The sequence below is a fragment of the Ornithorhynchus anatinus genome, chromosome 1 (genome assembly GCF_004115215.2).
Source record: "Ornithorhynchus anatinus isolate Pmale09 chromosome 1, mOrnAna1.pri.v4, whole genome shotgun sequence".
Lineage (NCBI taxonomy): Eukaryota > Metazoa > Chordata > Mammalia > Monotremata > Ornithorhynchidae > Ornithorhynchus > Ornithorhynchus anatinus.
Window position 1 is genome coordinate 6,740,408 of NC_041728.1, and position 26,207 is coordinate 6,766,614.

The following is a 26,207-nucleotide window of genomic DNA, read 5'->3' on the forward strand; positions in this document are numbered from 1 at the left end:
TTCTTAATATTGTCCTCTCCCAAGAACTTGATACAGTGTTCTGCACACAGTAAGCAATCAATAAATACAATTGACTGACTGACTTGCCCAAGATCACACAACAGACAAGTAGCAGAATCAGGATTAGAACCCAAGTTCTTCTCTCTACGACTGAGAGGTTGACTTCCCACAAATGTTACACATAACCCCCTGAACATTCCAGCACAGTCACATATGGGCTGTTCTCAACATCAGATGGCAAGGAGGGAATTTCAGAGGCTGAAGCAGCAAGCAGGACAACACAGTGCATGTGCCCAGGGCAGTTATAGCTGTGCTTCCTGCTTTGACCTTTTTGGCTTCATTATCTCCCATGGCTTTATGTCTTAGAGAGGCAACTTTGGGGGTTGAGGTTTAATCGGGGAAAGCTTCTTGGAAGAGGTGGGATTTTTAGGCGGGTTTTAAGATGCGAAGTACTGGTGTAGTGGGTAGAGCATGGGCCTGGGAGTCAGAAGGTCATGGGTTCTGATCCCTGCTCTGCCACTTGTCTGCTGTGTGACCTTGAGCAAGTCATTCTACTTCTCTGATGCTCAATTACCTCATCCGCAAAATGGGGATTGAGACTGGGAGCCCTGAGTGGGACAGGGACTGATTACCTGATTACCTTGTATCTACTCCAGTGTTTAGAACAGTGCTTGACACATAGGAAATGTTTAATAAATACCATTATTAGAAGCAGCGTTGCTTAGTGGAAAGAACACAGGTTTGAGAGTCGGAGGTTGTGGATTCTAATCCTGGCTCTGCCACTTGTCTGCTGTGTGACCTTGGGCAAGTCACTTAACTTCTCTGTGCCTCAGTTACCTCATCTGTAAAATGGGGATTAGGACTGTGAGCCCCACGTGGGACAACCTGATTACCTTGTATCTATCCCAACATTTAGAACAAAGCTTGGCACATAGTAAACGCTTGACAACCATCATTAACTGTAGCCTGGAATATTTGAAGAGAGGAGGATTTCCATGTTGGAACAAAAGTGGAAACAATAGTTGAGAACAAGATAAAGTTAGAAAATGGGCTTGGGTAGAACAAGCCATGCAGACTAGCATGGAGAATACCTAGGGATCCATGTAGCGAGTTAAAGAGAGGTGCCCAGCAGGGATTTCACAAGGAATTTGGAGGCTAATTCAGCACGTTTGCCTATAGCATCTCAACAACTGTGTAATTTGCTAGAGATAAATTAGGAACTTTAAAGAATTAATGGAACTCGGAAAAATTAACATAAATTTCCTTCTTAAACTATGTTTAGGGCAAGTTGGCATTAATTGCATTTATTAAATGCTTCAAATATACTAAATGTTCGCTCTGCTAAATACAAGCTAATCGGATCTTACACGGTCTCTGTTCCACATGGGGTTCACATTCTAAGTGGGGGAGGGCAGATACATAGATCAGTGGACTGATCTGTCTTCTACTGCCGCTAACTTACCAACTCATTTGAGACTTTGTTGCAATATGTCTTCAAAGAATTCTAATCACCCCATTTCAGCTCACCAAAAAAGCAGTTTTTTGAGTATCCTGCTGCTTTCATTCTCCTCATCTATTCAGCCTACTTTAGTTGTGAGGTGATGAACCCTTTTAGGCTGTGAGCCCGTTCCTGGGCAGGGATTGTCTGTATCTGTTGCCGAATTGTACATTCCAAGCGCTTAGTACAGTGCTCTGCACACGGTAAGCGCTCAGTAAATACAATTGAATGAATGAATGAACATTCAAGTGGGTTTCCTTGAGTCCTGAATGGCTTACTGAAAAGAACACGTGTTTGGAAACCAGGAGAGTAGGTGTCTAGCCCCAGATCTTCCCTGATCTGCTGGGTGACCTTGGGCAAGTCACATCACTTCTGTGGGCTCAGTTTCCTCATCTATAAAATAGGGAGAAGATAACTGCTCTCCCAGTCAATCAAATGAATGGTATTTACTGAGCACCATATGAAACACTTGGGTGGGTGCAATACACTAGAGTAAGTAGACATGACCCTGTCTACAAGGAGCTTACAGACTAAAGGGGGAGATACACATTAAAGTAAATTAGATGGCTATTTACGTAAGTGCTGAGAGAGTAGGGTGAAAATCAGAGTGCTTAAAGGATACAGACCCAAGGACACAGATGATGATGTTTCCAGGAGATGGGGTGGTTTATAAAACTGGAGGCAGCTGAGAGGTTGTGGAGGCTTAGGATTAGAGTAGGGAGCAGTGGATTTAGCAAGGTGGGAGTCATTAGTGACCTTCAAGAGGAACATTTCTGTGGAGCAGAGTGGGGAGGAAGCCAGACTGCACAGGGTCAAGGGGGGAATTAGAGGTGAATAAGTGGAGCTGGAGGATGTAAACAATTCTCTTGGGTTTTGAAAGGAATGACGAGAGGGAGAGGGATGAGAACTGAGGAGGGAGGTCTACTTCTGAAACCTTGAACTGCTTGTGAAACAGGGACTGTATCTGAACCGCTCGATGAATATTGTTAGTGTTTGTTCAAGATCAGCTTCAAATAATTGCCCATCCTGAGATGGGGAAAGATTTGCTGTTCCGTTCCATGCTGTGTGATGTAATCATGAAAATTTGCATGCATTTTTCCGGACCCATAATGAGGTCATACAGGAGTCAGCCTGAACCCCTGAACTTAGTGTCTCTTTGTGGGGACCCCCGACTGCCCTCTTGCTCCACAGCCATTGTGTCGTCCTACCAGGCCCCAGTTCACTCGGGCACTGCTTTTGGCCTGAGCGGAGAGAGAGGTTAGATGCTTTCAAATTTCCAACTGCCACCCCCTTTCGGTATGCCACACGCGCTTATCGACTCAAGCCAGCCCACATTATATTCTAGGACTTCACTGGATATGATCCATTCTTGACACTGGTTTGATATGGCATCTGACTATTGAAGAAAGAGGGGTGTGTGGAGAAAGTGGGGTGTGTGTGTGCAAGGGTCTAATCTTGTCTCGTTTTATGCTTTTGAGTCGTTTCTGACCCATAGCGACTCCATGGACACGTCTCCCAGAAAACCCCACCTCCATCTGCAATCGTTCTAGTAGTGCACCTATAGAGTTTTCTTGGTAAGTATCCAGAAGTGGTTTACCATCGCTTTCTTCCACGCAGTAAACTTGTCTCATTCATTCAATGGTATTTGTTGAGCGCTTACTATGTGCAGAGCACTGTACTAAGCGCTTGGAACGTACAATGTCCCCGCTCTCAACTCTCTCCCGTGCCGCTGCTGCCCAGCACAGGTTAGTTTTGACTTGTAACAGATTGCCTTCCATTCGCTAGCCACTGCCCGAGCTAGAAATGGACTGGACAGGCCTCTGCTTGATTCTCCTCCCATAGCCATGACTAGTAGAGGACTGCAAACTCTCCAGGTGCGATCCTGAAAGGGGACTTGTCTACTAGCAGTATTAAGTGCCTACATAATAAATTCCATGCACTGGAATAGAATACACAGGTGAGAATTAGATATGATCCCTCACAATCTAAAAGGCTCAGTTTGTAAACAAAAAGATGTGTAAAGAGAGATTAAACAATCTAAACACAAAACCAACATAAATGGCAAGGACCATGAGAAATTCATTTAAAGCAATGAGGTACTATGGATGGAGGAACAAAGTTTCAGGCTCAAGGTCTGACAGTAGTCAACAGATTGCGAGAAGCGGCGTGTTCTTATTATTATTATTATTATTATTATTATTATTAACAGACGGAGCCAAAGTCACAGCCGTGCCAACATTCGAAAAGTTGAGACCTCCTCACTCTGTTGTTCCTTGCCCTTCGTGGCCTGGAGCAGAGGCTTCTAGGAAATCTGTGGCATGGGGGCTTCCCCGATTAAGTCCTCTTTTCCCTTCTGAGTCATATGTGCACTTAGATCAGTGACCTTTGGACATTTGGTATTCTCCCCACACCTTACACCATGACATTTATGTAGCCATCTTCAAATTATATATTATAAATGACTTATGTGTTCATATTAATGTCCATGTCCCCCTCTTGACTGTAAGTGTGTTATGGACTGGGAACGTGTCTGCTAATTCTTTTGTATTGTACTCTCCCAAGCTCTTAGTACAGTGCTCCACACGTGGTAAGCGCTCAATAAATGTTTCTATTCAATAAATGCCATTGATTCTGCAAGCCGGGCAGCTTCTATCCCGCCTTCAGACCTGGGGAGTGTGAGTGCCTGTGTGTACATATATATTGTGTGTTTGTGTAAAGAGACATGTATACACACACATACATCCTTTTTAGAGTATACAGATTCTATTCTTCCCTGAGTTTCCTGACCTATTTTTGCACTTAGCATTCTTAACAGCTGTCCCTGCTGAGCACTTTAAGAATTTCGGCTTCTAAGCTTTTTCCCTTAAAATAAATTAACACATATTTGACTATTTCAGTTATTACTGAAACTTGAGTGTAAAATGTAGACAGCTGGTTTTGCATGATTTATAATGGGCAGTCTAATTATAAAAGTCAAATCTATTTAGGAGAAGGCATCAGAAGCCAATACAAATGAATATTTCCATTTTAAAAGTTGAAATCGAACTTTCCTAAGGAATGTAGGCAGGCAACTAAGTGTATTGACATTTTGTTTGAATAGAATAAATTCAAAATTAGAGCGTACTTAGTCATAAGAATTGAAAAGTAACTTCAAAGGAGAACTGAAACCTTAAATACATGTATTTAGGGATTAGATTGGAAGAACTATCTTCCAGCCATTGAGCATTAGAACAATAGTGATAATGTGTTCCTGTGTTTGTGTTTGAACTATAGTCACTTCTCTGTTACTATTGCATAGTTGTGCGTGTCAGATTCGAAGGCAATGATGGTAGTTGGGATATTTATTTATTTTTATTTTTAAAATAGTATTTGTGAAGGGCTTACTACGTTTTAGGCACGGTACTAAGCACTAAGGGAGATACTAATCAAGTTGGATACAGTTCCTGTTTCACACAGGGCTCATAGTCTTAATTCCCATTTTACAGATGAGGTAATGAAGCCCAGAGAAGTGAAGTGTCTTGCCCAAGTCACACAACAGTCAAGCAGTCCATCCTATAGATGGATTCAGCAATGTACCACTTCTTAGGGGGCAAACATTTTGTTTTTTAATTCACCTCAGAGCCCCACACTGTTCTGCTGACATAAAAGAGACAGAACAAAGTCATTAGGAACTTCAGAAAACTTCATGAGAATTTGTGAAGGCCACGGAACAAGGATATTCTGTTCTAAATGTCATCAGAGCAGGGAAACATACAACTCAATCTCTCTGGGTGGAAAAACTGGTACCTGAAATGAAACACATTGCCTTCAGGTTTCATTACAATTTTCACATATTGGAATTGCTTTTGTGGTGGCTCTCTAATTTTAATTTTCAAAGATTTTATTAAATCGGTATCTAAATACTACTCTCTGGTAACATCCAAGCTGAATTTAACATATGTCACCTGGGTTCGGTTTCACAACTCGGCCAATAACAAACATGATTTTATAAAGTCATCTGGTAAAAGCCATAGAAAAATATTATGAAATTCAGCTTTGAATTGAAATCTTGACCTTGTAAACACTAGTTATGCAGCTTACATATTTTAAACACTGAAAAGCATCTTTCTCCTAAATTAAGCTTAATGGAGGTACACAGAGAAATAGCCATTATATGGCCTTTGCTGACTCATTTAAACTAATGGACTACTTAAGGCAGGCAGTGATGTCAACTCCTTAAAGTGAAACAAGCTGCTTAATTAACTTAGGTAGTCACATCTTAATGCTGCTCATTCTGGATAGCTTTTGAGCATCACGTGTTGTAGCAATTTTTTTAAAAATTTATTCATGTTTTTTGTGTAAGCGCTTACTATATAATAATAATGTTGGTATTTGTTAAGCGCTTACTATGTGCAGAGCACTGTTCTAAGCGCTGGGGTAGACACAGGGGAATCAGGTTGTCCCACGTGGGGCTCACAGATATATGAGCCTGTATGCCAGGCACTTGATGATGATGGTATTTGTTAAGCGCTTACTATGTGCAGAGCACTGTTCTAAGCTCTGGGGTAGACACAGGGGAATCAGGTTGTCCCATGTGGGGCTCACAGACTTCATCCCCATTTTACAGATGAGGTAACTGAGGCACAGAGAAGTGAAGCGACTTGCCCACAGTCACACAGCTGGCAAGTGGCAGAGCCGGGATTTGAACTCATGACCTCTGACTCCAAAGCCCGGGCTCTTTCCACTGAGCCACGCTGCTTCTCTAAGTGCTGGGGTAGATGCAGGTTAATCAGGCTAACACAGTCCCTGCCTTGCATAGGGTTGACGGTCTTAATGCCCATTTTACAGATGAGGTAACTGAGGTACAGAGAAGGAGGTGACCTGCCCAAGGTCACACAGCAGGCAAGTGGTGGAGCTGGGATTAGAACCCAAGCCCAGGTCCTTCTGACTTCTAGAGCATGGGCCTAAGCCCATGCTCTATTTTATGCATGTCTTAAAAACCAAAGCATCATTTTAGTTGTGAATTGATCAGGCCTTTCTTCAGTCTTCATTAATTTAGTGTATTATCTCCAGACCTTGAAGTTGGTAATGCTATGCAATTAGGTGACACTTACCTGCCTACCTGTTACTTACCTACATACTTACCTACTTAGCTGCTCTCTTTGGAGTAAGATATCATAAAGGTAGATCTTGCACTTTTTTTTCTTTCAGAGTATAGCTGCTGTGCTGTAGTGTAAGGTCAATTTTGGCAGGTTGTTAGCTCCTGGAAAGGGTTGCCTTAGCTTTAAATTGTGGTATTTGTTAATCGAGCATATTTATTGAGTGCTTCACTTAGTGTGGAGCACTGTGCTCAGCCCTCGGGAGAGTACAATATAACAGAGTTGGTAGGCACCTACCCTGGCCACAGTGAGCTTAAGCAGTTATTATGTGCCAAGCATTCCCTAAGCGCTGGGTAAGATGCAAGATGGTTAGATGTACCATGGGCTCATAGTCTAGGAAGGAGAACAGGTATCGAATCCCCATTTTATAGATGAGGGAACTGAGGTGCAAAGAATTTAAGTGACTTGCCCATGGTCACGCAGTAGATAAGTGGCAGAGCTGGGATTAGATCCCAGGTCCTCTGATGATCAGATCTGTTGTCTTCCCACTAGGCTCCACTTTTTCCCTAATGGCTTCCAGAGCTTGACAGTAAGTGGTGGAGTTCTTGTGTTCCAGGTATCTAGTCCAGTTTGTTATAAATGAGAATTAATCCATCAATCTTACGTCAGTATTGAGTGCTTACTGTGTGCAGAGCACTGTACTAAGCGTTTAGGAGAGTACAACGCAACAATGTAACAGTCACATTCCCTGCCCACAACCACTGCCTGATTAGCAACCACTCACTTGGTTATTGGTGTCTCCTGGGGCCAAAAGGATCATCATCACTATTTACAGTCCCCTTCAGGGGAAAGCAAGGACCTTTTGTATTTGAAGGACAAGTTGTCAACCAGGATTAGTTGCAAGCCAATTAAGGAGTTTTGGAGTTGGAGTGCAACAACCATTAAAAGCCTTAACCCCAGCTGAGAACTGGAAACAAGCAGTTCACTAAGCAGTTTAGTCTGCCTTGATTAGATCACCAAGAACCAAGGTGACTCCTGACATAAACCTTCAAAGATTCCAAGACTCCAAGACTGATAAATTGGAACAATAGCACCTTCAGCCCTACACACTTTCTTTGTGTTCTCAGAAAGTACCTATTAGTCTTTCCGTCCACATCAACCAGGAGATCATCCTCAAAGTGCCAATTTTGATTTAAGATAATCTATGTATCCATTGAAAGATTTGAGAAAGAGCCTGTAGAAGTGCTTAAAACAGTGCTTGGCCCATAGTAAGCACTTAAATACCATTAAAAAAATAATATGAGTCATCTGATCCAGCCATCATTTTTTTTTAATGATATTGGTTAAGCACTTGCTATATGCCTGGCACTGTACTAAGCACTGGGCTAGATGCAGTCCAAGTTCCACATGGGGCTCACGGTTTTAATCGCTGTTTTACAGATGAAGGGACTGAGGCCCAGATAAGTGAAGTGACTTGCCCAAGGTCACCCAGCAGACCAGTGGCGGAGCTGGGATCAGAACCCATGACCTCGTGACTTCCAAGCCCATTGTCTATCCACTACGCCCTGATGCTTCATGCTACTAAAAGAATTGAAAAAGGAAACAAAGGGGATAGATTATGTGAATCTCCAGGATGAAGACATTGTCTTTGATGATGTATGATAAATATTTCTATAAACCAAGAGTGTGAGAATGGGTTAGACAACTGACAGGAATTCTGTGTAGTTCTAATGCAAACTTTTCCTTCACCAGTTTCTGTCTTTCCCATGGCAACTGAGGTATTAAGCCAGTACATTTTGAGGTGGGATGTTCCCCATCCTGGCAACCTGCCAATATAGGAGTGGGCTCAAAGTGCTCTTCTGCAAAAAAAAACCAAAACAACCCCAAAAAAGTAATTATAAATTAAGAAACCAGCATGGTGGCTCTTCAGTACTGCAAATGAGTCCTATCCTGGTTGTAAGTAAACAATATAAAAGAGACGGCATTAAATAGCGAGCCTGTTTGCAACAGGAAAACTACAAGGATATTTGGAAAGTTGAACACCGGAGTCAACTGCGTTAGTCTCCTTCCTGGCCTCCCTGCCTTCTGTCTCTCCCCACTCCAGCCTTATTTCACTCTGCTGCTCGGATCGTTTTTCTAAAAAACCTGTCAGGCCGTTTTCGTTTCTCCACTCCTCAAGAACCTCCAGTTGTTGCGCATCCACCTCCGCGTCAAACAGAAGCTCCTCACCATAGGCTTTACAACATTCAATCACCTTGCCTGCTTCTCCCTTATCACACTCATCTCCTACTACAGCCCAGCTTGTAGAGTCAGAAAATCATGGGTTCTAATCCCGGCTTCGCCACTTTCATTCATTCGTTCAATAGTATTTATTGAGCACTTACGATGTGCAGAGCACTGACTGTGGCGTGACCCTGGGCAGGTCACTTCACTTCTCTCCCTTCTCTCTTTCTACCGCCCACCCCGCACGCTCCGCTCCTCCGCCGCTCACCTCCTCACCATCCCTCGGTCTCGCCTATCCCGCCGTCGACCCCCGGGCCACGTCCTCCCGCGGTCCTGGAATGCCCTCCCTCCTCACCTCTGCCAGGCTAATTCTCTTCCCCTCTTCAAAATCCTACTTAAAATTCACCTCCTCCAAGAGGCCTTCCCACACTGAGCTCCCCTTCTCCCTCTACTCCCTCTACCGCCCCCCTTCACCTCTCCGCAGCTTAACCCTCTTGTCCCCCCATCTCCCTCTGCTCCTCCCCCTCTCCCTTCCCATCTCCTCAGCACTGTACTCGTCCGCTCAACTGTATATATTTACATTACCCTATTTATTTTGTTAATGAAATGTACATCGCCTCGATTCTATTTAGTCGCCATTGTTTTACGAGATGTTCTTCCCCTCGACTCTATTTATCGCCATCGTTCTCGTCCGTCCGTCTCCCCCGATTAGACCATAAGCCCGTCAAACGGCAGGGACCGTCTCTATCTGTTACCGACTTGTTCATTCCAAGCGCTTAGTACAGTGCTCTGCACATAGTGTGACTGTGGGCAAGTCACTTAACTTCTCTGGGCCTCAGTTACCTCATCTGTAAAATGGGGATTAAGACTGTGAGCCCCACGTGGGACAACCTGATTCCCCTGTGTTTACCCCAGCGCTTAGAACAGTGCTCTGCACATAGTAAGCGCTTAACAAATACCAACATTATTATTATAGTAAGCGCTCAATAAATACTATTGAATGAATGAATGAATGAAATTCTCTGTGCCTCAGTTACCTCATCTGCAAAATGGGGATTAAGACTGTGAGCCTCACATGGGACAGACGCTGTTTCCAGTTTAATTTGCTTGTATGTACAGGGCTTATTATAGTGCCTGGCACATAGTAAAAACATAAAAGATACCAACATTATTATTTTTCACTCCTCTAGTGGCAGCTTGTTGACTGTGCCCCTATCTTGTGAGTCTCGCCACCCACCCCTTTTCCATGTTCTCCCCCTGACCTGGAACTCCCTCCCCCTTAATATCCGATGGACAGTCATTCTCCCCATTTCAAAGCCTTATTAAAGGTCTTCTCCAAAAGACCTTCCTTGATTAAGCCCTCATTTTCCCAACTCCCCCTCCCTTCTGTGTCACCCTCACACTTGGATCTGTACCCTTTATTTATCCCACCCTCAGCACCATGGGATTTCTCTACATATCTGTAATTTATTTATATTAATATTTGCTTCCCAGCTCTGCCACTTGTCTGCTGTGTGACCATGGGCAAGTCACTTCACTTCTCTGGGCCTCAGTTACCTCATCTGTAAAATGGGGATTGAGACTGTGAACCCCACACAGGACAGGGACTGTGTCCAACTCGAGTTGCTTGTATCCACCCCAAAGCTTAGTACAGTGCCTGGCACATAGTAAGCACTTAACAAATACCATCATCATTATCATCATCTCCCCCTCAAGACTGTAACTCATTGTGGGCAGGGAAAGTGTCTGTCAACTCTATTAAACTGTATTCTCCCAAGTGCTTAGTACAGTCCTCTATACACAGTAAGCTCTCAGTAAATTTGATGGATCGATTCCATCCAGTCTCCTGTTCCCCAGCCATATGACTTTAGCCTTACTTTCAGCCCAAAGACAGGGAATTGGTAACTGCCATTTTATGGCTCAATTTATCTGATTCATGTGAAAATAATATTAACAATAATTGTCATATTCATTCATTCAGTTGTATTTATTGAATGCTCACTGTGTGCAGAGCACTGTATTAAGCACTTGGAAAGTACAGTTCAGCAATAAAGAGAGACAATCCCTGCCCACAGTAGACTTAGAGTCTGGGGTGGGGGGAGACAGATATCAAAACAAGTAAACAGGCATCAATATAAATAAATATAATTATACATATATACATGTATATAAGTGCTGTCAGGCGGGGAGAGGGGGGAAGAGTAAAGGGAACAAGTCAAGGTGATGCAGAAGGGAGGGGGAGCTGAAGAAAAGGGGGCTTAGTCTGGGAAGAGCTCTTGAAGGACCTTCTGTAGGGCTTTGAAGGGGAGAAGAGTGATTGTTTGTGGATTTGAGGAGGGAGGGGGTTCCAGGCCAGAGGCAGGATGTGGGCCAGGGGTCGGCGGCGAGACAGGCAAGATGGAGGCACCGTGAGAAGGATAGCACCAGAGGAGCGGAGTGTGTGGGCTGAGATGTAGGAGAGAAGGGAGATGAGGTAAGAATGGACAAGGTGATAGAGAGCTTTGAAGCCAATAGTGAGGAGCTTTTGTTTGATATTAGTCACTTGCTATGGATGAACTACTAAGCCTTGGGGCTGATACAATGCAATCAGATTGGACACAATCCCTGGCCCCCATGGGGCTCACAGTCCAAGGGGGATGGTGAACACATGAGAAAACCGAGGCACAGACAAGCAAAGTGACTTGCCGTATGTTACTAAGTAGGCAAGAGATAAAGTGGGATTAGAACCCAGGTTTCCTGTCTTCCAATCTGTCCTCTTTCCTCTAGACCATGTTGCTTGACCAGCGATTACTTGAAAAAATCAATAAAGATAACCCTTAGGGGTAAAGTACAACTTTACATTTCAATAAATACCTCTAAGAAATTTCAGTGATATGTATTTCATTTATTTATTATTTCTTTATTATATGAAGAAAATCAATGTCACAACAGAAATAGGGAAACAAAAGTTTTGAGTTGTGCAAAGTGGATGCAGAAACAACCAACATAAAATGGAACGATTGCTTACCTTAGATATGTGTAAAGGAGTCAAAAAGGAGTTGACCAGACAGAATGTACTAATTCCCCAGCTTCATCATAGTGATCTAGAGTAGGCCTGTGTCTTAGACACCTTTTTTAATTGTCCAGCAGCTAGTAAAGTTCACTGCCCAAAGATGGCTCTGTATAATTCCATTGGTGGGAATGAGGGGTTTCTTTTAGATTCAAAAATCACCAAAGGATTCCTACCACCAAAGCAAATGGTTCCTCTTGCACCTAATAACTACGATTGAGTCAATACTGGGCAAGTGTGCTTTCTGAAGCCTAGTTCCCTATGGACATATCCGTTTTAATCAATCAATCAATGGTATTTATTGAGTGCTCACTTTGTGCAGGACATTGTTCTAAGCACTTGGGAGAGTATAGCACAAGAGATTTGGCAGACCGTTCCATGACCACAATGACCTTGCAGGCTCTAGAATGTAAGCTCGTTGTGGGCAGGGAATGTGTCCATTTGTTGTTGTATCGTACTCTGCCAAGCACTTAGTTCAGCGCTCTACACACAGTAAGCACTCAATAAATACGATTGCATGAATGAATAAATAGAGGAGGAGACAATTAAGAACTGATTTACATGGAGCAAAGAAGGGCTCAGGGTTTGAGGGAAGTTGTCCTCAGAGGATCAAGCAGTGCTGTTGAGTTTACAACCTGTGGTCCCACTCTGGAACCTCTCTCATTATCAAGAGACACCTCACTCAAGCCTCTCTTTCTTTGCCTGTGGAATCAGCCCTGTAATCACTGCTCTGATTGTGTTCCTCTTAGTGTCATAGATCTTTCTTCTTTGGCTTTCTTTTCACTAGGAAAAGGAAAATTGGAAAAAAGTGTCTGGGGGAGAAGATAAGAGGGAAAGGGAAATAGGAAGCTTTTAGCATATATATTAGTGTGGAAAATGTGGTATCTATCCAGGAAGGGAGAAAGGTTTAACATTTAGCAGACAATTACGAAGCCCCAAAGGGAAGATAAATCAGTCACCTAGAGTGCAAATAGAAATTAATCCCACTTTGCTAATTCATTATTTGGTTAGAATATCACTGAAGAGAATGAGCTAACTTGGTTATGGTGCATAAAATGTGATGTTCCCAGTTGATAATAATAATAATTATGGTACTTGTTAAGTGCATACCAAGTGCCAAGCACTGTTCTAAGTGCTGGAGTTGATTCAAGTTAATCAGGTTGGACACAGTCCCCAAACCACATGGGGTTTACAGTCTTAATCCCATTTTGCAGATGAAGTAACTGAGGCCCAGAGAATTTAAGTGATTTGCCCAAGATCATACAGCATATATGGCAGAGCAGGGATTAGAACACAGATCCTTCTGACTCCCAGGCCCAGACTCCATCCACTGCTTTATCAAGGGCAAAGGCCAAATTTGAAACTTAGAAGATTTCAAAATAAAATGCTAATTAAAATATTCAGTAATAAGATTTCCATCCTAAACTCAATCATTTCCTGAAACAGATAACATTAAATAGGTACCCTCCCCACTGATCAGTAATTGACCAGACTTTAGTTTTAGTGTGGGCTCTAACTGACCTTGACGTGTGCTCCTTGTCTTTCACTGACAAGAGTAGTGGAATGGATGATAAATGAATGAATAAATGAAATGAGGCTGGCTAGAGAAACTGTTGCAAAGTACACAATCCCAAGCAACATGTTTTTGATATCCAGAAATGAGGTCAATGATATTTGACAACTACTTCAGATGGAAGTTGTGAAGATTAATGGATCAGTAAATTTATGTGGTTTGATATTTTTTAAAAAGCTCAAAGGAACAGAGTCCCAAATGGGTTAACATTATTCCCATTACAAAGAATCAGTGAAATTGGTCATTCTTGAAGTCTTTCCCTTGAAAATGGAGACATGATATGATTTTCAGCTCTTATGACATGTCATCATTTGTTACCTTCGATGTAATATAATTGCTTGCACAGTGTCCTGGGAAAAAAATCTATAACAAGAAATACAAGAGGATTTAGGTAGGGTTGTGTATTCTGTTTAGATATGTTGCCATTGACTGTTTTTGATGACTTAAGTAACTGCCCTCAAAAGCATATCTAAGTCAGTGGAACATACAGACTATTTTTATGGGTGTATTTTCTTCAAACCATGTCATGAAAAAATGGAGTTATTTTACACACTGAGACAACTAAGCATTTGGGAGTATCTTTGCCTAGGCTATGTTTAAATTTTTTTTCACCCAACAGACTAAAGGAAATGTTAAAATTGTTCCTTTTTAAAGAGTTATGGAGGCTAGGGTGAAGTGGGGAGGTTGAGAGTGAATGAAAGAAATAAATGAGATCACTACAGGTGAAAAACCTGGCTCTTCTTCCATTTAAGATTTGCACAATTTTATTCTAGAGTGAAGTGATGTCTGTTTCAGTGAATGAGCTTAGTTTCGTCTATTCTATCCGGAGGCTATTTGTTGGTGCATGCTGCACACTGAAAAAAAAACCTCTTTAAAACAGTATTGGTGAGCTTGGCTGCAAAGGATTATGTATCATCATCTTTTTGATTCATAGTGTGGGTCTCTAGACTGTAAGCTCATTGTGGGCAGGGAATGTGTCTGTTATATTGTTATATTGTACTCTCTCCTCAGTGCTTAATATAGTGCTGTGCACACGGTAAGCACTCTATAAATACAATTGACTGACTTACTGAGCATGGAGTGATCGTCTTTTGCCAATTGCAGGGCCCTTTACTGTTTTTGAGGCTGCCTCTTGGTCTCCTGAATTCTGAGAGAAAGTTTTATCGACTTAAGGAAGCACAGCCTTAAACAGTCAGGCATCTAACAGACGGTTGGGAGACAATGATAGCAGAAGACGAGAGAAGAGGGAGGCAGCGATGAGAAGAAGGGTCGTCCTCCTTCCGGAGACTTTGGAAAGATTGGAAGGCCAAGAGGCAGATTAAGAAACATGGACAGACAAGTAGTAAGGACCAGCTCAGCTGTGGACAATCTGGCTTTGCGCAAAGTGTGAATTGGAGTGCCAGTGACCTATGCATTCTTTACAGCCACATCTACACATATGGATTGTGTAATACTATTATATTCAAGGAGGCAACATGGCCTAGTGGAAAGAGCAAAGACCTGGAGTCAGAAGCCGTGTGTTTTAGTCCCTCCTCTGTCACTTGCCGGCTACGTGACCTTGAACAAGTCACTTACCTCTGTGTGCTGCAGTTTTCTTATTGGTAAAATGGAGATAAGGTTCTTCATCTCTTAGATTATGAACCCTTGGAGGAACAGGGATTGTGCCTGATCCAATTATACTCTGTCTACCCCAACATTTAGCACAGTAAACATTGGAACGGAGTAAGTGCTTAATGTCACTGTTGTTATTAGTATTGAGAATGGATTAACAAATGGCAATAGATACTTGCTTTATCTATCCCTTTGGACAGGAACTTCAAAAAACCAATTATTCATCTTTTCTCAATCAGTGGTATTTCTTAAGGCTTATTGAGTGCAGAGCTCTGTACAGTAAATTAGGGAGCTTACAATCTAGGAAGCAGCGTGGCTTAGTGGAAAGAGCCCGGGCTTGGGAGTCAGAGGTCATGAGTTCGAATTCCAGCTCTGCCACTTGTCAGCTGTGTGTCTGTGGGCGAGTCATTCACTTCTCTGTGTCTCAGTTACCTCATCTGTAAAATGGGGATGAAGACTGTGAGCCTCACGTGGGACAATCTGATGACCCTGTATCTACCCCAGCGCTTAGAACAGTGCTCTGCACATAGTAAGCGCTTAACAAATACCAACATTTTACAGAAGCAGTGTGGCTCAGTGGAAAGAGCACGGGCTTTGGAGTCAGAGGTCATGGGTTCAAATCCTGGCTCGACCACTTGTCAGCTGTGTGACTTCGGGCAAGTCACTTAACTTCTCGGTGCCTCAGTTACCTCATCTGTAAAATGGGGATTAAGACTGTGAGCCCCACGTGGGACAACCTGATTCCCCTGTGTCTACCCCAGCGCTTAGAACAGTGCTCAGCACATAGTAAGTGCTTAACAAATACCAACATTATTATTCTAGTACTCGACTTTATTGTTGCTTGATTCCTGATGCCTTTCATTTCAGGAATCTTCCTGAAATCAAACTTCTCTTTTATATAAATTACTTCAAATGTGAAAAGAAGAAAAGTCATTTGAGTCCAAAAGTATCTACCTATCGTACTCAGATATCTAATTTACAATTCCACAGGACGCTCACTGAGATAATATGAATGATCGATATCATGGTACGCAGATATATTAAAAGTTATCACTGAAGGCTATTAATGAAGTTGCTTGTTGAGTTCACTTTACTTTTACAACTATTCCTTTGCTTTTCTGGCCAGGATGCTAAATTTAACATATTCCTACTGTAGGGATGGATTTTCAAGTGTAAGTTGTGGGCAGAAGACGTGTCTACTGAATCTGTTGTATTGTATTCTCCCAAGTGCTTAGTACAGTGCTCTGCACACAGTGAACACTCAATAAATATGATTTAGTCACTAGCAAATGGGAAATTGGGGACGGGAGGGGCGCATGACCGGCTGGAACTTAATGTTGAAATGTGATATTTAAAATATTTTTCTGTATTTGTTTTAGGTTTTATTGGGACTTAATAATGCTTATAATGATGGTTGGAAATCTTGTCATCATACCAGTTGGAATCACATTCTTTACAGAACAAACAACAACACCCTGGATTATTTTCAATGTGGCATCAGACACTGTTTTCCTTTTGGACTTAATCATGAATTTTAGGACTGGAACTGTCAATGAAGACAGTTCTGAAATCATATTGGACCCTAAAGTGATCAAGATGAATTATTTAAAAAGCTGGTTTGTGGTTGACTTCATCTCATCGATACCAGTGGATTATATCTTTCTCATTGTAGAAAAAGGAATGGATTCAGATGTTTACAAGACTGCTAGAGCACTTCGGATTGTGAGATTTACAAAAATCCTCAGCCTCTTGCGTTTACTCCGGCTTTCAAGGTTAATTAGATACATACATCAATGGGAAGAGGTAAGGCACGTCCGTTTTATGATGCCGAAAATAAAATATAGCTGTGTAAGAGTGCACTGTTTGCCAAACTAAGCTTTATTATGTGTTTTGAAATGTATATTGAAAAAAATCCACATACTTTTTCAGTTCCCTTTTATATAAGAGAGAAAAGATGTTTAGTGACTATCTGAAAAGATAGTATCAGATTTAATGCCCAGGATCATTAGAAGAGGGTTACTGGACCGGCTCCTGAATAATGGCTCAGATTAAGTTCCAATCACTTGAAAGATTTGGATGCAATCGTCATTTGGTTGTCTATGCTTTTGAAAAGTTGATCAACTATCAACCCAAATGCATATTCTGAAGAATAGAGAGTCAGCATGGCCTAGTGGGTAGAGCTCAGGCTTGGGAGTCAGAAGGACCTGGGTTCTGATCCCTACTCTGCTACTTGTCTGCTGTGCGACCTTGAGCATGTCACTTAATTTTTCTCTGCCTCAGGTACCTCATCTGTAAAATGGGGATTAAGGATGTGAGTCCCAGGTGGGACAGGGATTGTGTCCAACTTGATTACCTTGTATCTACCCCAGCACTCATTATAGTGCCTGGCACGTAGAACACACTTAACAAATACCAGAGTTATTATATTCTCTTCACAAAATGAATAAATGCAGTTTTCATTCTTGCAGTCTCATGGGGACTTAGGCATGTAAGGTCAACCTGCCATTATCACTGAAAGCGTTTTTTTCTGGGGAAATGAAGGGAACGTTAAAGCTTGCAGTCCCTGCTGATGTGGGTGTGTGTATCTGCGCGCGCATGCCCATTTTCTACTTTCATTCAGCTGGTTTATGAATCCAGGCATAACACTTTCAAAATCAGACATGTGTCACCCCATGAGATCGGATAACATTTCTCCTTCTTACTGCTTCCCCAATGAGTTCTGTGGGGCTTTCAATTTGACCACCTGGTACGTTTGTTTTTTGGGACACATTTAACTCGGGCTTTGAAAAGGGTTCATTCATTCAATAGTATTTATTGAGCGCTTACTATGTGCAGAGCACTGTACTAAGCGCTTGGAATGAACAAGTCGGCAACAGATAGAGACAGTCCCTGCCGTTTGACGGGCTTACAGTCTAATCGGTGTTTCTAACACAGGTGTGGGAGTCAGAGGATTGGGATTCTAGCCCTTCCTCTGCCACTCACCTGCTGTGTGACCTAGGGCAAGTCACTTAACTTCTCTATGGCTCAGTTCCTCATCGGTAAATTGGGGATTCACTGTCCGGTCTCGCATCTACTTAGATTGGGAACCAACGCTCAGTACAGTGCTCTGCACATAGTAAGTGCTTGGCATGCCACTAATTATTGTTATTATTAGTATTCATAACAATAATAATAAGCTGTCTTAAGCTTCTAGTGGCTCCAATAGGCTACTTGTTTCTAACTTCACCTCCTCCACTCCCTCCTCCCCCTGGTAAACTTTTCCTTTTTTTGGTATTTGTTAAGCACTTACTATGTGTCAAGCATTGTTTTAAGTGTTGGGGTACATACAAGTTTAACAGAGTGGACACAGTCCCTGTCCCACATGGGGCTCACAGTCTAAACATGAGGGAGTAGGATTTAATCCCCATTTTACACCTGAGGCAACTGAGGCACAGAGAAGTGAAGGGATTTGCCCAAGGTCACACAGCAAGCAGTTGACAGAACCAGGATTAGAACCCAGATCCTCTGCCTCCCAGGCCCATGCTCTTTCCACTAGGCCATGCTGCTTCTCTTCCCTTAACTGGGGTTGGAAGTTTTTCTTTTGTCATTTTCAAAAATGAAATATCTTTCCAGACTTATATCGGCCTCATCCTCTCTCCCGTGCACTGAGCCACAAGAATCTGAAAATGATCAAGTTTTTGATGCATTGCTACTGGCTGAGTGTTTCTCCCACACACCCCTCCTGCACCAGGCACTGGCCAACATACTGATCTAAAATCCAGTGTGGCCACTTGACTGTACCCCTGAGTCCCTGGTTTCGGGGAAGTCTTCACTTCTCCTTTATCCCAGCATTTCGTTCTGGGAGGAGAAAATGCAGTGTAACCAGTAGGAAAAGATTCGGAGGTAAGAAGAGTTCCCCTCTGAAGATTTAGAGGAATGATTCTTGTTGGGACTCAGTTTTTGCTTCAGATTTAACCAAATCATTGGGTGGAATTTCAGGAAACACCCTAGTCTTTGTTTTCTACTGTGTTTCATTGCAGAGCCTTTGATATAAGCTTTGCCTTGCTTTTGTTGTTGTTGTTGTTGATGAAGTGATTTCAATAAAAGATGTACTGCACTGAAACACTGAATAAATGCAGTGCTAAAGCGGCTTAAAAATGGAACGTTTTTAGGCTATGGACGACTTCCCTGTTAAAAATCAGATATAATATGAATAGATACTTTAAACCATATCGTAGTAAGACTTTTTTTTTACACAGGGTTTTTAACCCGTCACAAGAAAACATATGTTTTCAGCCAACGTAGAACACCTTAGACAAAAATCAGAACTGCAAATCAAACAAAAACCACGATTGATTAGATATGTAAAGTAAGCAATCAATAGGAACTTTCGAATAGTCTGTCTGTGCGGGGAGAAATAATATTTGTGCTTCCTGGGCTGACAACATAATTAGCACTGCATTGTACAGGGTAATGGGAGTAATAGGAAACAGAGATAGCAAGGACAATTGAACTCAAGAGATATTCCAAAAATTACATTTAGGCCTTGGATATTATCCTCTCCTGGCCCCTACCTGCCTATTTTGAGTTACTAATAAGCAGTGGACAGAGACAGGTAACAGGAGGTTAGCTGTTCTCATTAATTATCCCCTGACTAATTGAGAGATGATTGCATGTCCTTTCTTGTCCCCTGGAGACATGCTCTATAGCTGATATTTGGCTAAAAAGCCCAACACAGGGTTTTGAGTTCTTTCCATATGCATGACTAGCTGTTGGCAGATATGGCTATTGGCAGAGTCTACCATGGTTTGATGGATGGATTGATTGATTGGTTTATGTTATTGCTGTTTTTTCCCACATCTCCTTCATTGTTTTTTTTTTTTGTCATCCAAATGAGTAATTTGGTCTCAACATTCCCCCCTCCCCCTTCATCCTCTGGCACCACAGTGATCAGTTCATTTAATTGTAATTATGGAGCACTTACTGTGTGCAAAGCACTATTCTAAGCACTTAGTCAACATTTTCCAGCAGTCAGCTAATCCTCCTTCTGGCACTTGCCTGCATGCGACCATGCACAAGTCACCTAACAAGTTTTGGGTTTGTTTCCTCATCTGTAAAACAGAGAAATAATACCTGTCTCACTCCTACTTTGACTCTGAGCTCCATGTGGGACGGCAATTCTGTCCGCTCTGATTATCTTATCTTTATGCAGCACTTAGTAAAAGGCATGGTATATAGTAAGTGCTTAACAAATACTACAATTATTATTATTATTGTTAGGCAGAAAACTGCTCCGGTGGCTATTCCTCAATAGGTTGTATTTATTGAGCTCTTACTACGTGCAGAGCACTGTACAAAGGTCTTGGGTACAGTACAGTATAACAGAATTGATAGATACGCTCCCTGCCCACAACGAATTTACAGTCTAGATGTTCATATTCTGATCTTTTCCAATGTAACTATTCTTTTCTGACCTTCATTCATTCACTCATTCAATCATAATTATTGAGTCCTTACTGTGTACAGATCACTGTACTAAGCGCTTGAGAGAATACATCAGAAGAATATAACAGACACATTCCCTACCCAGAATGAGCTTACAGTCCAGCAGGACGTAAAGGCCTGAGGGAACCACTCTGTGTAGTTAACCTGGTCAGATTTGGTTGTGCAGTGAGAATTTTCATCCTCTCTTTCTGCTCCATTTTTCTCTCAGTTGAGCCTAACAGTTCCAAAGGGGATCACAGAACTGTTTGTGATGTAAACAGGACTTGCTCTCAATTTAAAAACCTATCACCTACATTTAGAGTTAAACAGGGCAAGCCACCCTCTAGACTAGATTAGAAGCTTCTTGAGGGCAAGCTTCTTGAGGGTTCTACCAACTTTATTGCATTGTGCTCTCCCTAATGCGTGGTACAGTGCTCGGCACACAGTAAGTATTCGATAAATATCACCGATGGATTTTCCTTCCATTTCTCTGGCTTAGGGATAAGGACCAGAAAATCCAGGGCTTTCTGCCACAAGAAATTCTTATACCATGTTTTTCCATGCTTGAACCAAAGTCGGGGACCAGATACTTAATGATAATAATAATAATAGTAATAACAGTATTTGTTAAGCACTGTTTAAGTATTTGCCAACCACTGTGTTAAGCACCAGGGTTGATAATGCAATCAGGTCAGACACAATCCCTGTCCCACATGAGCATCACAGTCCAAGAGGAAGAAAGAATATGTATTTAATCTCCATTTTAAAGATGAGCAAACTGAGGCCCAGAGAAGTTGGACAACCTTACCCAAAGTCACACAGCGGGTGAGTGGCAGAGTCAGGATTAGCATCCTGGTCTCCTGACTCTCTCATCCTCTACTCTAGTTAATGGGGATTAAGACTTTGAGCCCACGTGGGACAACCTGATTATCTTGTATCTACCCCAGTGCTTAGAACAGTGCTCGGCCCATAGTAAGTGCTTAACAAATGCCATCATCGTTATTATTATTATCATTACTCTTTTCACTGGGCCACATTGCTTAGCTTTCCCTAGCCTAAGTGTTCACCCCCACTCTGGTGACAGTTAATAATAACAATTATAATAATATTTGTTGAGTGCTTATTATGTGCCAGGCACTGGGATGGATACAGGAAAATTGGGTTGGACACTGTCCCTGTCCCACATAGGGCTCACAAGCTCAATCCCCATTTCACAGATGAAGTAACTGAGGCACAGAGAAGGTCACATAGACAAGTGGCAGAGCGGGAATAGAACCCATGGCCTTCTGATTCCCAAATCTGTGCTCTGACCATTAGGCCATGCAGTTCATATGATATATTCTCAATAAAACTTGTCCAACTTTTGCTCTTAATAAAGGCTACAGCATCTAATCGTGACTGCTTAAATGGCCCATGAAAAGTCTGAAGGGAAGCTCATTTCCTTGCAATCCTAGAAACAACAGCTGGGGTAAGATCTAGTTTCAGCTTATTTGGGTGGAAGGTACCACCCCTCTTCTAGGTTCTGTTGATGACATGGTATATTTGTGAACTGGCTCCGGGCCTGAAGCACTTTGTAACCCCTGTATATTCAATCTTAATCAATGGATTTATTGAGCACTTACTGTGTAGAGAGCACTGTACTAAGAGCTTGGGAGAGTACAATATAACAGAGTTGGTAGGTACATTCCCTGCATCTCCTCCAAGAGGCCTTCCCTAAGTCAGCCCTCCTTTCCTCTTCTCCCACTCCCTTCTACGCCTCCCTGACTTGCTCCCTTTCTTCATCCTCCAGCCCATCCTCACAGCACATATGTCCATATCTGTCATTTATTTATTTATATTAATGTCTGTCTTTCTGTTTAGACTGTAAGCTTGTTGTGGGCAGGGAATGTTTCTGTTTATTGTTTTGTTGTACTCTGCCAAGCACTTAGTACAGTGTTGTGCACACAGTAAGCACTCAATAAATACGATTGACTGACTGCCCATGAATAGGTTACAGCCTAGAGGCGGAGAAGGTCGTTAATATAAATAAATTAGGGATATGCATGTAAGTGCTGAGGACTCGATGCACTCTATACCTCAGCAGGTGGACACCATGCCTCAGCATGAGACTCTGCCTTCCCAACATTATCATCATTATAAAATATTCAGTAACTCCATGGATCAAAAGCAAATCTCAAGTCAGAACCGTGAGGAAGATGTGAACTCAGGGTGAACTCAAAGGAACCAAATCTTTAGCTTGTAAACTCCTTGGATTCAAGGGTTGTTTGTAGCTTTGCTTTCTGATGTAACTCCAAGGGAGTGCATAAAGGAGACAAAGAACACAGGGAATGTTTGGAAGTCAGAATAACAGTTAACCAACAATAGGTAAAGGAGAATTACCCTGATAAAGTATTTTCTGACCTGTGAATCATTAAATACCCTCCCCCGAGCGTCTCTGACTAGTTAGTCTTGGCCCGGGATTTGGAAAAGGCAGATGGCTACACCCGGTGCTGGGGGAGAGAGGAATACCAAAGACCCACAGATTGAATCCCTTTTCGTGACCTCTTATTAGTACCTCCAACTTGCCAGGCTGTGAGCACTTAATAATAAAAACAAATGTTATAATCAACAAATCATGTTTATTGAGTGCTTACTGTGTGCAGAGAACCAGACTAAGCACTTGGGAGAGTACAGTATAACAATTTGATAGAGTTGGTAGACCTGTTCCCTGTCCGCAGCGAGTTTAAAGTCTAGAAGGGGAGACCGACATTAATGTAAATGAATTATGGATATGATTATGGATATGTGCTGTGGGGCTGAGGGAGGGGTGAATAGAGGGAACAGATCCAAGAACAAGGGAGAGGGAGAAAAGGAAAGGAGGGTTTAGTCGGGGAAGGCTTCTTGGAGGAGATGTACCTTCAATGAGACTTTGAAGTGGGAGAGAGGAATTATCTGCTGGATAGGAAGAGGGAGGGTGTTCCAGGCCAGAGGCAGGATGTGGGGGAGTGGTTGGTCGTGAGATAGACAAGGTCGAGGTACAGTCAGTAGGTTGGTTTTAGAGGAGCGAAGTGTGCAGGCTGGGTTGTAGTTGAGAGCAGAGCAGAGTTAGGAGAGGGCAAGGTGATTGAGTGTTTTAAAGCCGATAAGGAGTTTCTGTTTAAGCCAGAGGTGGGTGGGCAACCACTGGTGGTTCTTGAGGAATGGGGAAACATGAACTGAATGTTTCTGTAGAAAAATGATCCAGGCAGCAGAGTGAAGTACAGACTGGAGGCAGGGAGGTCAGCAGGAGGCTGATGCACTGATAAAGGCAGGATAGGAAAAGTGCTTGGATTAATGTGGTAGCATTCTGGATGGAGAGGAAGGGTAGATTTTTAGTGACGCTGTGAAGGTTGAACTGATAGGATTTAGCCACAGATTAAATACGTGCATAGAATGAGAGAGATGAGTGGGGGATAATGTCAACATGGCGGATTTATGGGACAGGAAGGATGGCGATGCCGTCTACAGTGACGGGAAGATAAGGGGGAGGGCAGGGTTTGGATGGCAGAGGAGATGCCATATTGGTCTGCCCTCTCCACTCCCTCCCTCCAATCAGTGGTATTTATTGAACGCTTACTGAGTGCCGAGCAGCGTATTGGGTGCCTGGGAGAGAATGATAAAGTAATATAAAGTAGACACATTCCCTGCCCACAAGGCGCTCCCAATCTAGAGTGGGAGATACACATTGAAATGAATTACTGATTAGGGGAATAAGAGGGCATGAGGCTATGTACGTAAGGGCTGGGATGTGGTTTGAGTATGCTCTCTCCCTCTTTCCCTTACTTCCACCTCATCCTTCCCATCAATCCCCCAATTAATCAATGGTTTTTGAGTGCTTACTATATGCAGAGCACTGTACTAAGCACTTGGGAGAGTACAGTACAACAGAATTAACAGACACATTAGCAGACGCATAGTGGAAAGAGCACGGGCTTGGGAGTCAGAGATCATGGGTTCTAATTCTGCCTCTGCCACACTGATCAGCTGTGGGACTTGGAACAAGTCACTTGACTTCTCTGTGCCTGTTACCTCATCTGTAAAATGGGGATGAAGACTGTGAGCCAGTGCTCGGCACATAATAAGCATTTAAGAAATGCCATAATCATCATTATTATTATTCCCTGCCCATAAAGAGCTTACAGAACCTTTATTCCCCAGAAACATCATCTGCTACCTAACCCAGACTCGCAGCAATCTGTTCCCTCACTGCCCTCTCCTTCCAAATCTCCATTATTTCCACACACACCTTTTCCTTCATCCTTGATCTACTCCTGGCCCATTCAACCGCCTCACCACCAGCGAGCCTTGGCTCTCTCTTGATGACACTGCCACCCCACCAATTTTTTTTAACCGTATTTAAGTGCCAGGCACTGTACTAAATGCTGGGATAGATCCAGTCTGATCAGGTTGGACACAGTCCCTGACCGACACTGGGCTTACAGTCTTAATCCCCATTTTACAGAAGAGGTAACTGAGGCCTAGAAAAGTTAAGCGACTAGCCCAAGGTCACACAGCAGGCAAGTGACAGATCTGGGATTAGAACCCAGGTCCTTCTTACGCCAAGCCCTGTGGTCTATCCACTAGGCCACGCTGCTTCTCTTCTCAAACTCTTTGGTTTCACCAAGACTAGGGGAGGGGTGAGGATGTTTCTGTCCCCTCATGGGCAATTTCAGCGTGGCTCACTGGAAAGAGCACGGGCTTTGGAGTCAGAGGTCATGGGTTCGAACCCCGGCTCTACCACTTGTCAGCTGTGTGACTTTGGGCAAGTCACTTAACTTCTCGGTGCCTCAGTTACCTCATCTGTAAAATGGGGATTAAGACTGTGAGCCCCACGTGGGACAACCTGATTCCCCTGTGTCTACCCCAGCGCTTAGAACAGTGCTCGGCACATAGTAAGCGCTTAACAAATACCAACATTATTATTATTACTTCACTCAATCCACTCCTCCCTCCTCTTCCTGTTCTTTCAAATCCTACATTATCCACCCTCTGCCACTACCAGTTACTGTTATTTTCTGCCCTCCTGGTCCCACTCGGCATTTCTTGATGCCCTTCTCACCTGAGATATGCTCACTCCCTTAGCCTTTCTCTTAGTACTGGGGACTTCAGCTTCCATGTTCTTGATTCTCCTGACACTCTCAGACAAATTCTTCCTCTCATTGATCAATTTATAGACCTCTCGCTCCATCCCACCTTCAGCCACGCAACAGCTTGGGCACATCCTAGAGCTATTCATTTCAAAACACCGAGAAGCAGCATGGCCCAGTGGGAAAAGCATGGGCCTGGGAGTCAGGGGACCTGAGTTCTAATCCCGGTCCCCCTGTTCGTCTGCTGTATGACCTTGTGCTAGTCACCTCACTTCTTTGTGCCTCGCTTACTTCATTTGTATAATGGAGATTAAGACTGTGAGCACTTTGTGGAACAGGGACTGTCCAATCTGATTATCTTGTACAGTGTCCGACATAATGGGAGATTAAGGAATACCATAAAAAGTGCTGCTCTATCCTCACAAACTTTGACCTATCCCTCTTCATCAATCAATGATATTTACTGAGTGCTTGTTATATGCAGAGCACTGTACTAACTACGTGGGATAATACAATACAACAGAATTTAGCAGGCATGTTCCCTACCTGTAATGAGCTACAAGTACAATCTACTCTGTCTTCATTTCCTTTCCACAAACTCTCCTTT

At 42.8% G+C, this 26,207-nt stretch overlaps 1 protein-coding gene across 1 annotated transcript in view; it reads left to right on the top strand.

The window, feature by feature from the left end:
• Positions 1–26,207, top strand: part of HCN1 (hyperpolarization activated cyclic nucleotide gated potassium channel 1) — a 380,055-nt gene that overhangs the window by 16,520 nt on the left and 337,328 nt on the right. The window contains exon 3 of the mRNA XM_029074348.2: positions 16,412–16,835. Coding sequence (XP_028930181.1) covers positions 16,412–16,835 — 424 coding nt within the window. The remainder of the gene's footprint in view (positions 1–16,411; positions 16,836–26,207) is intronic.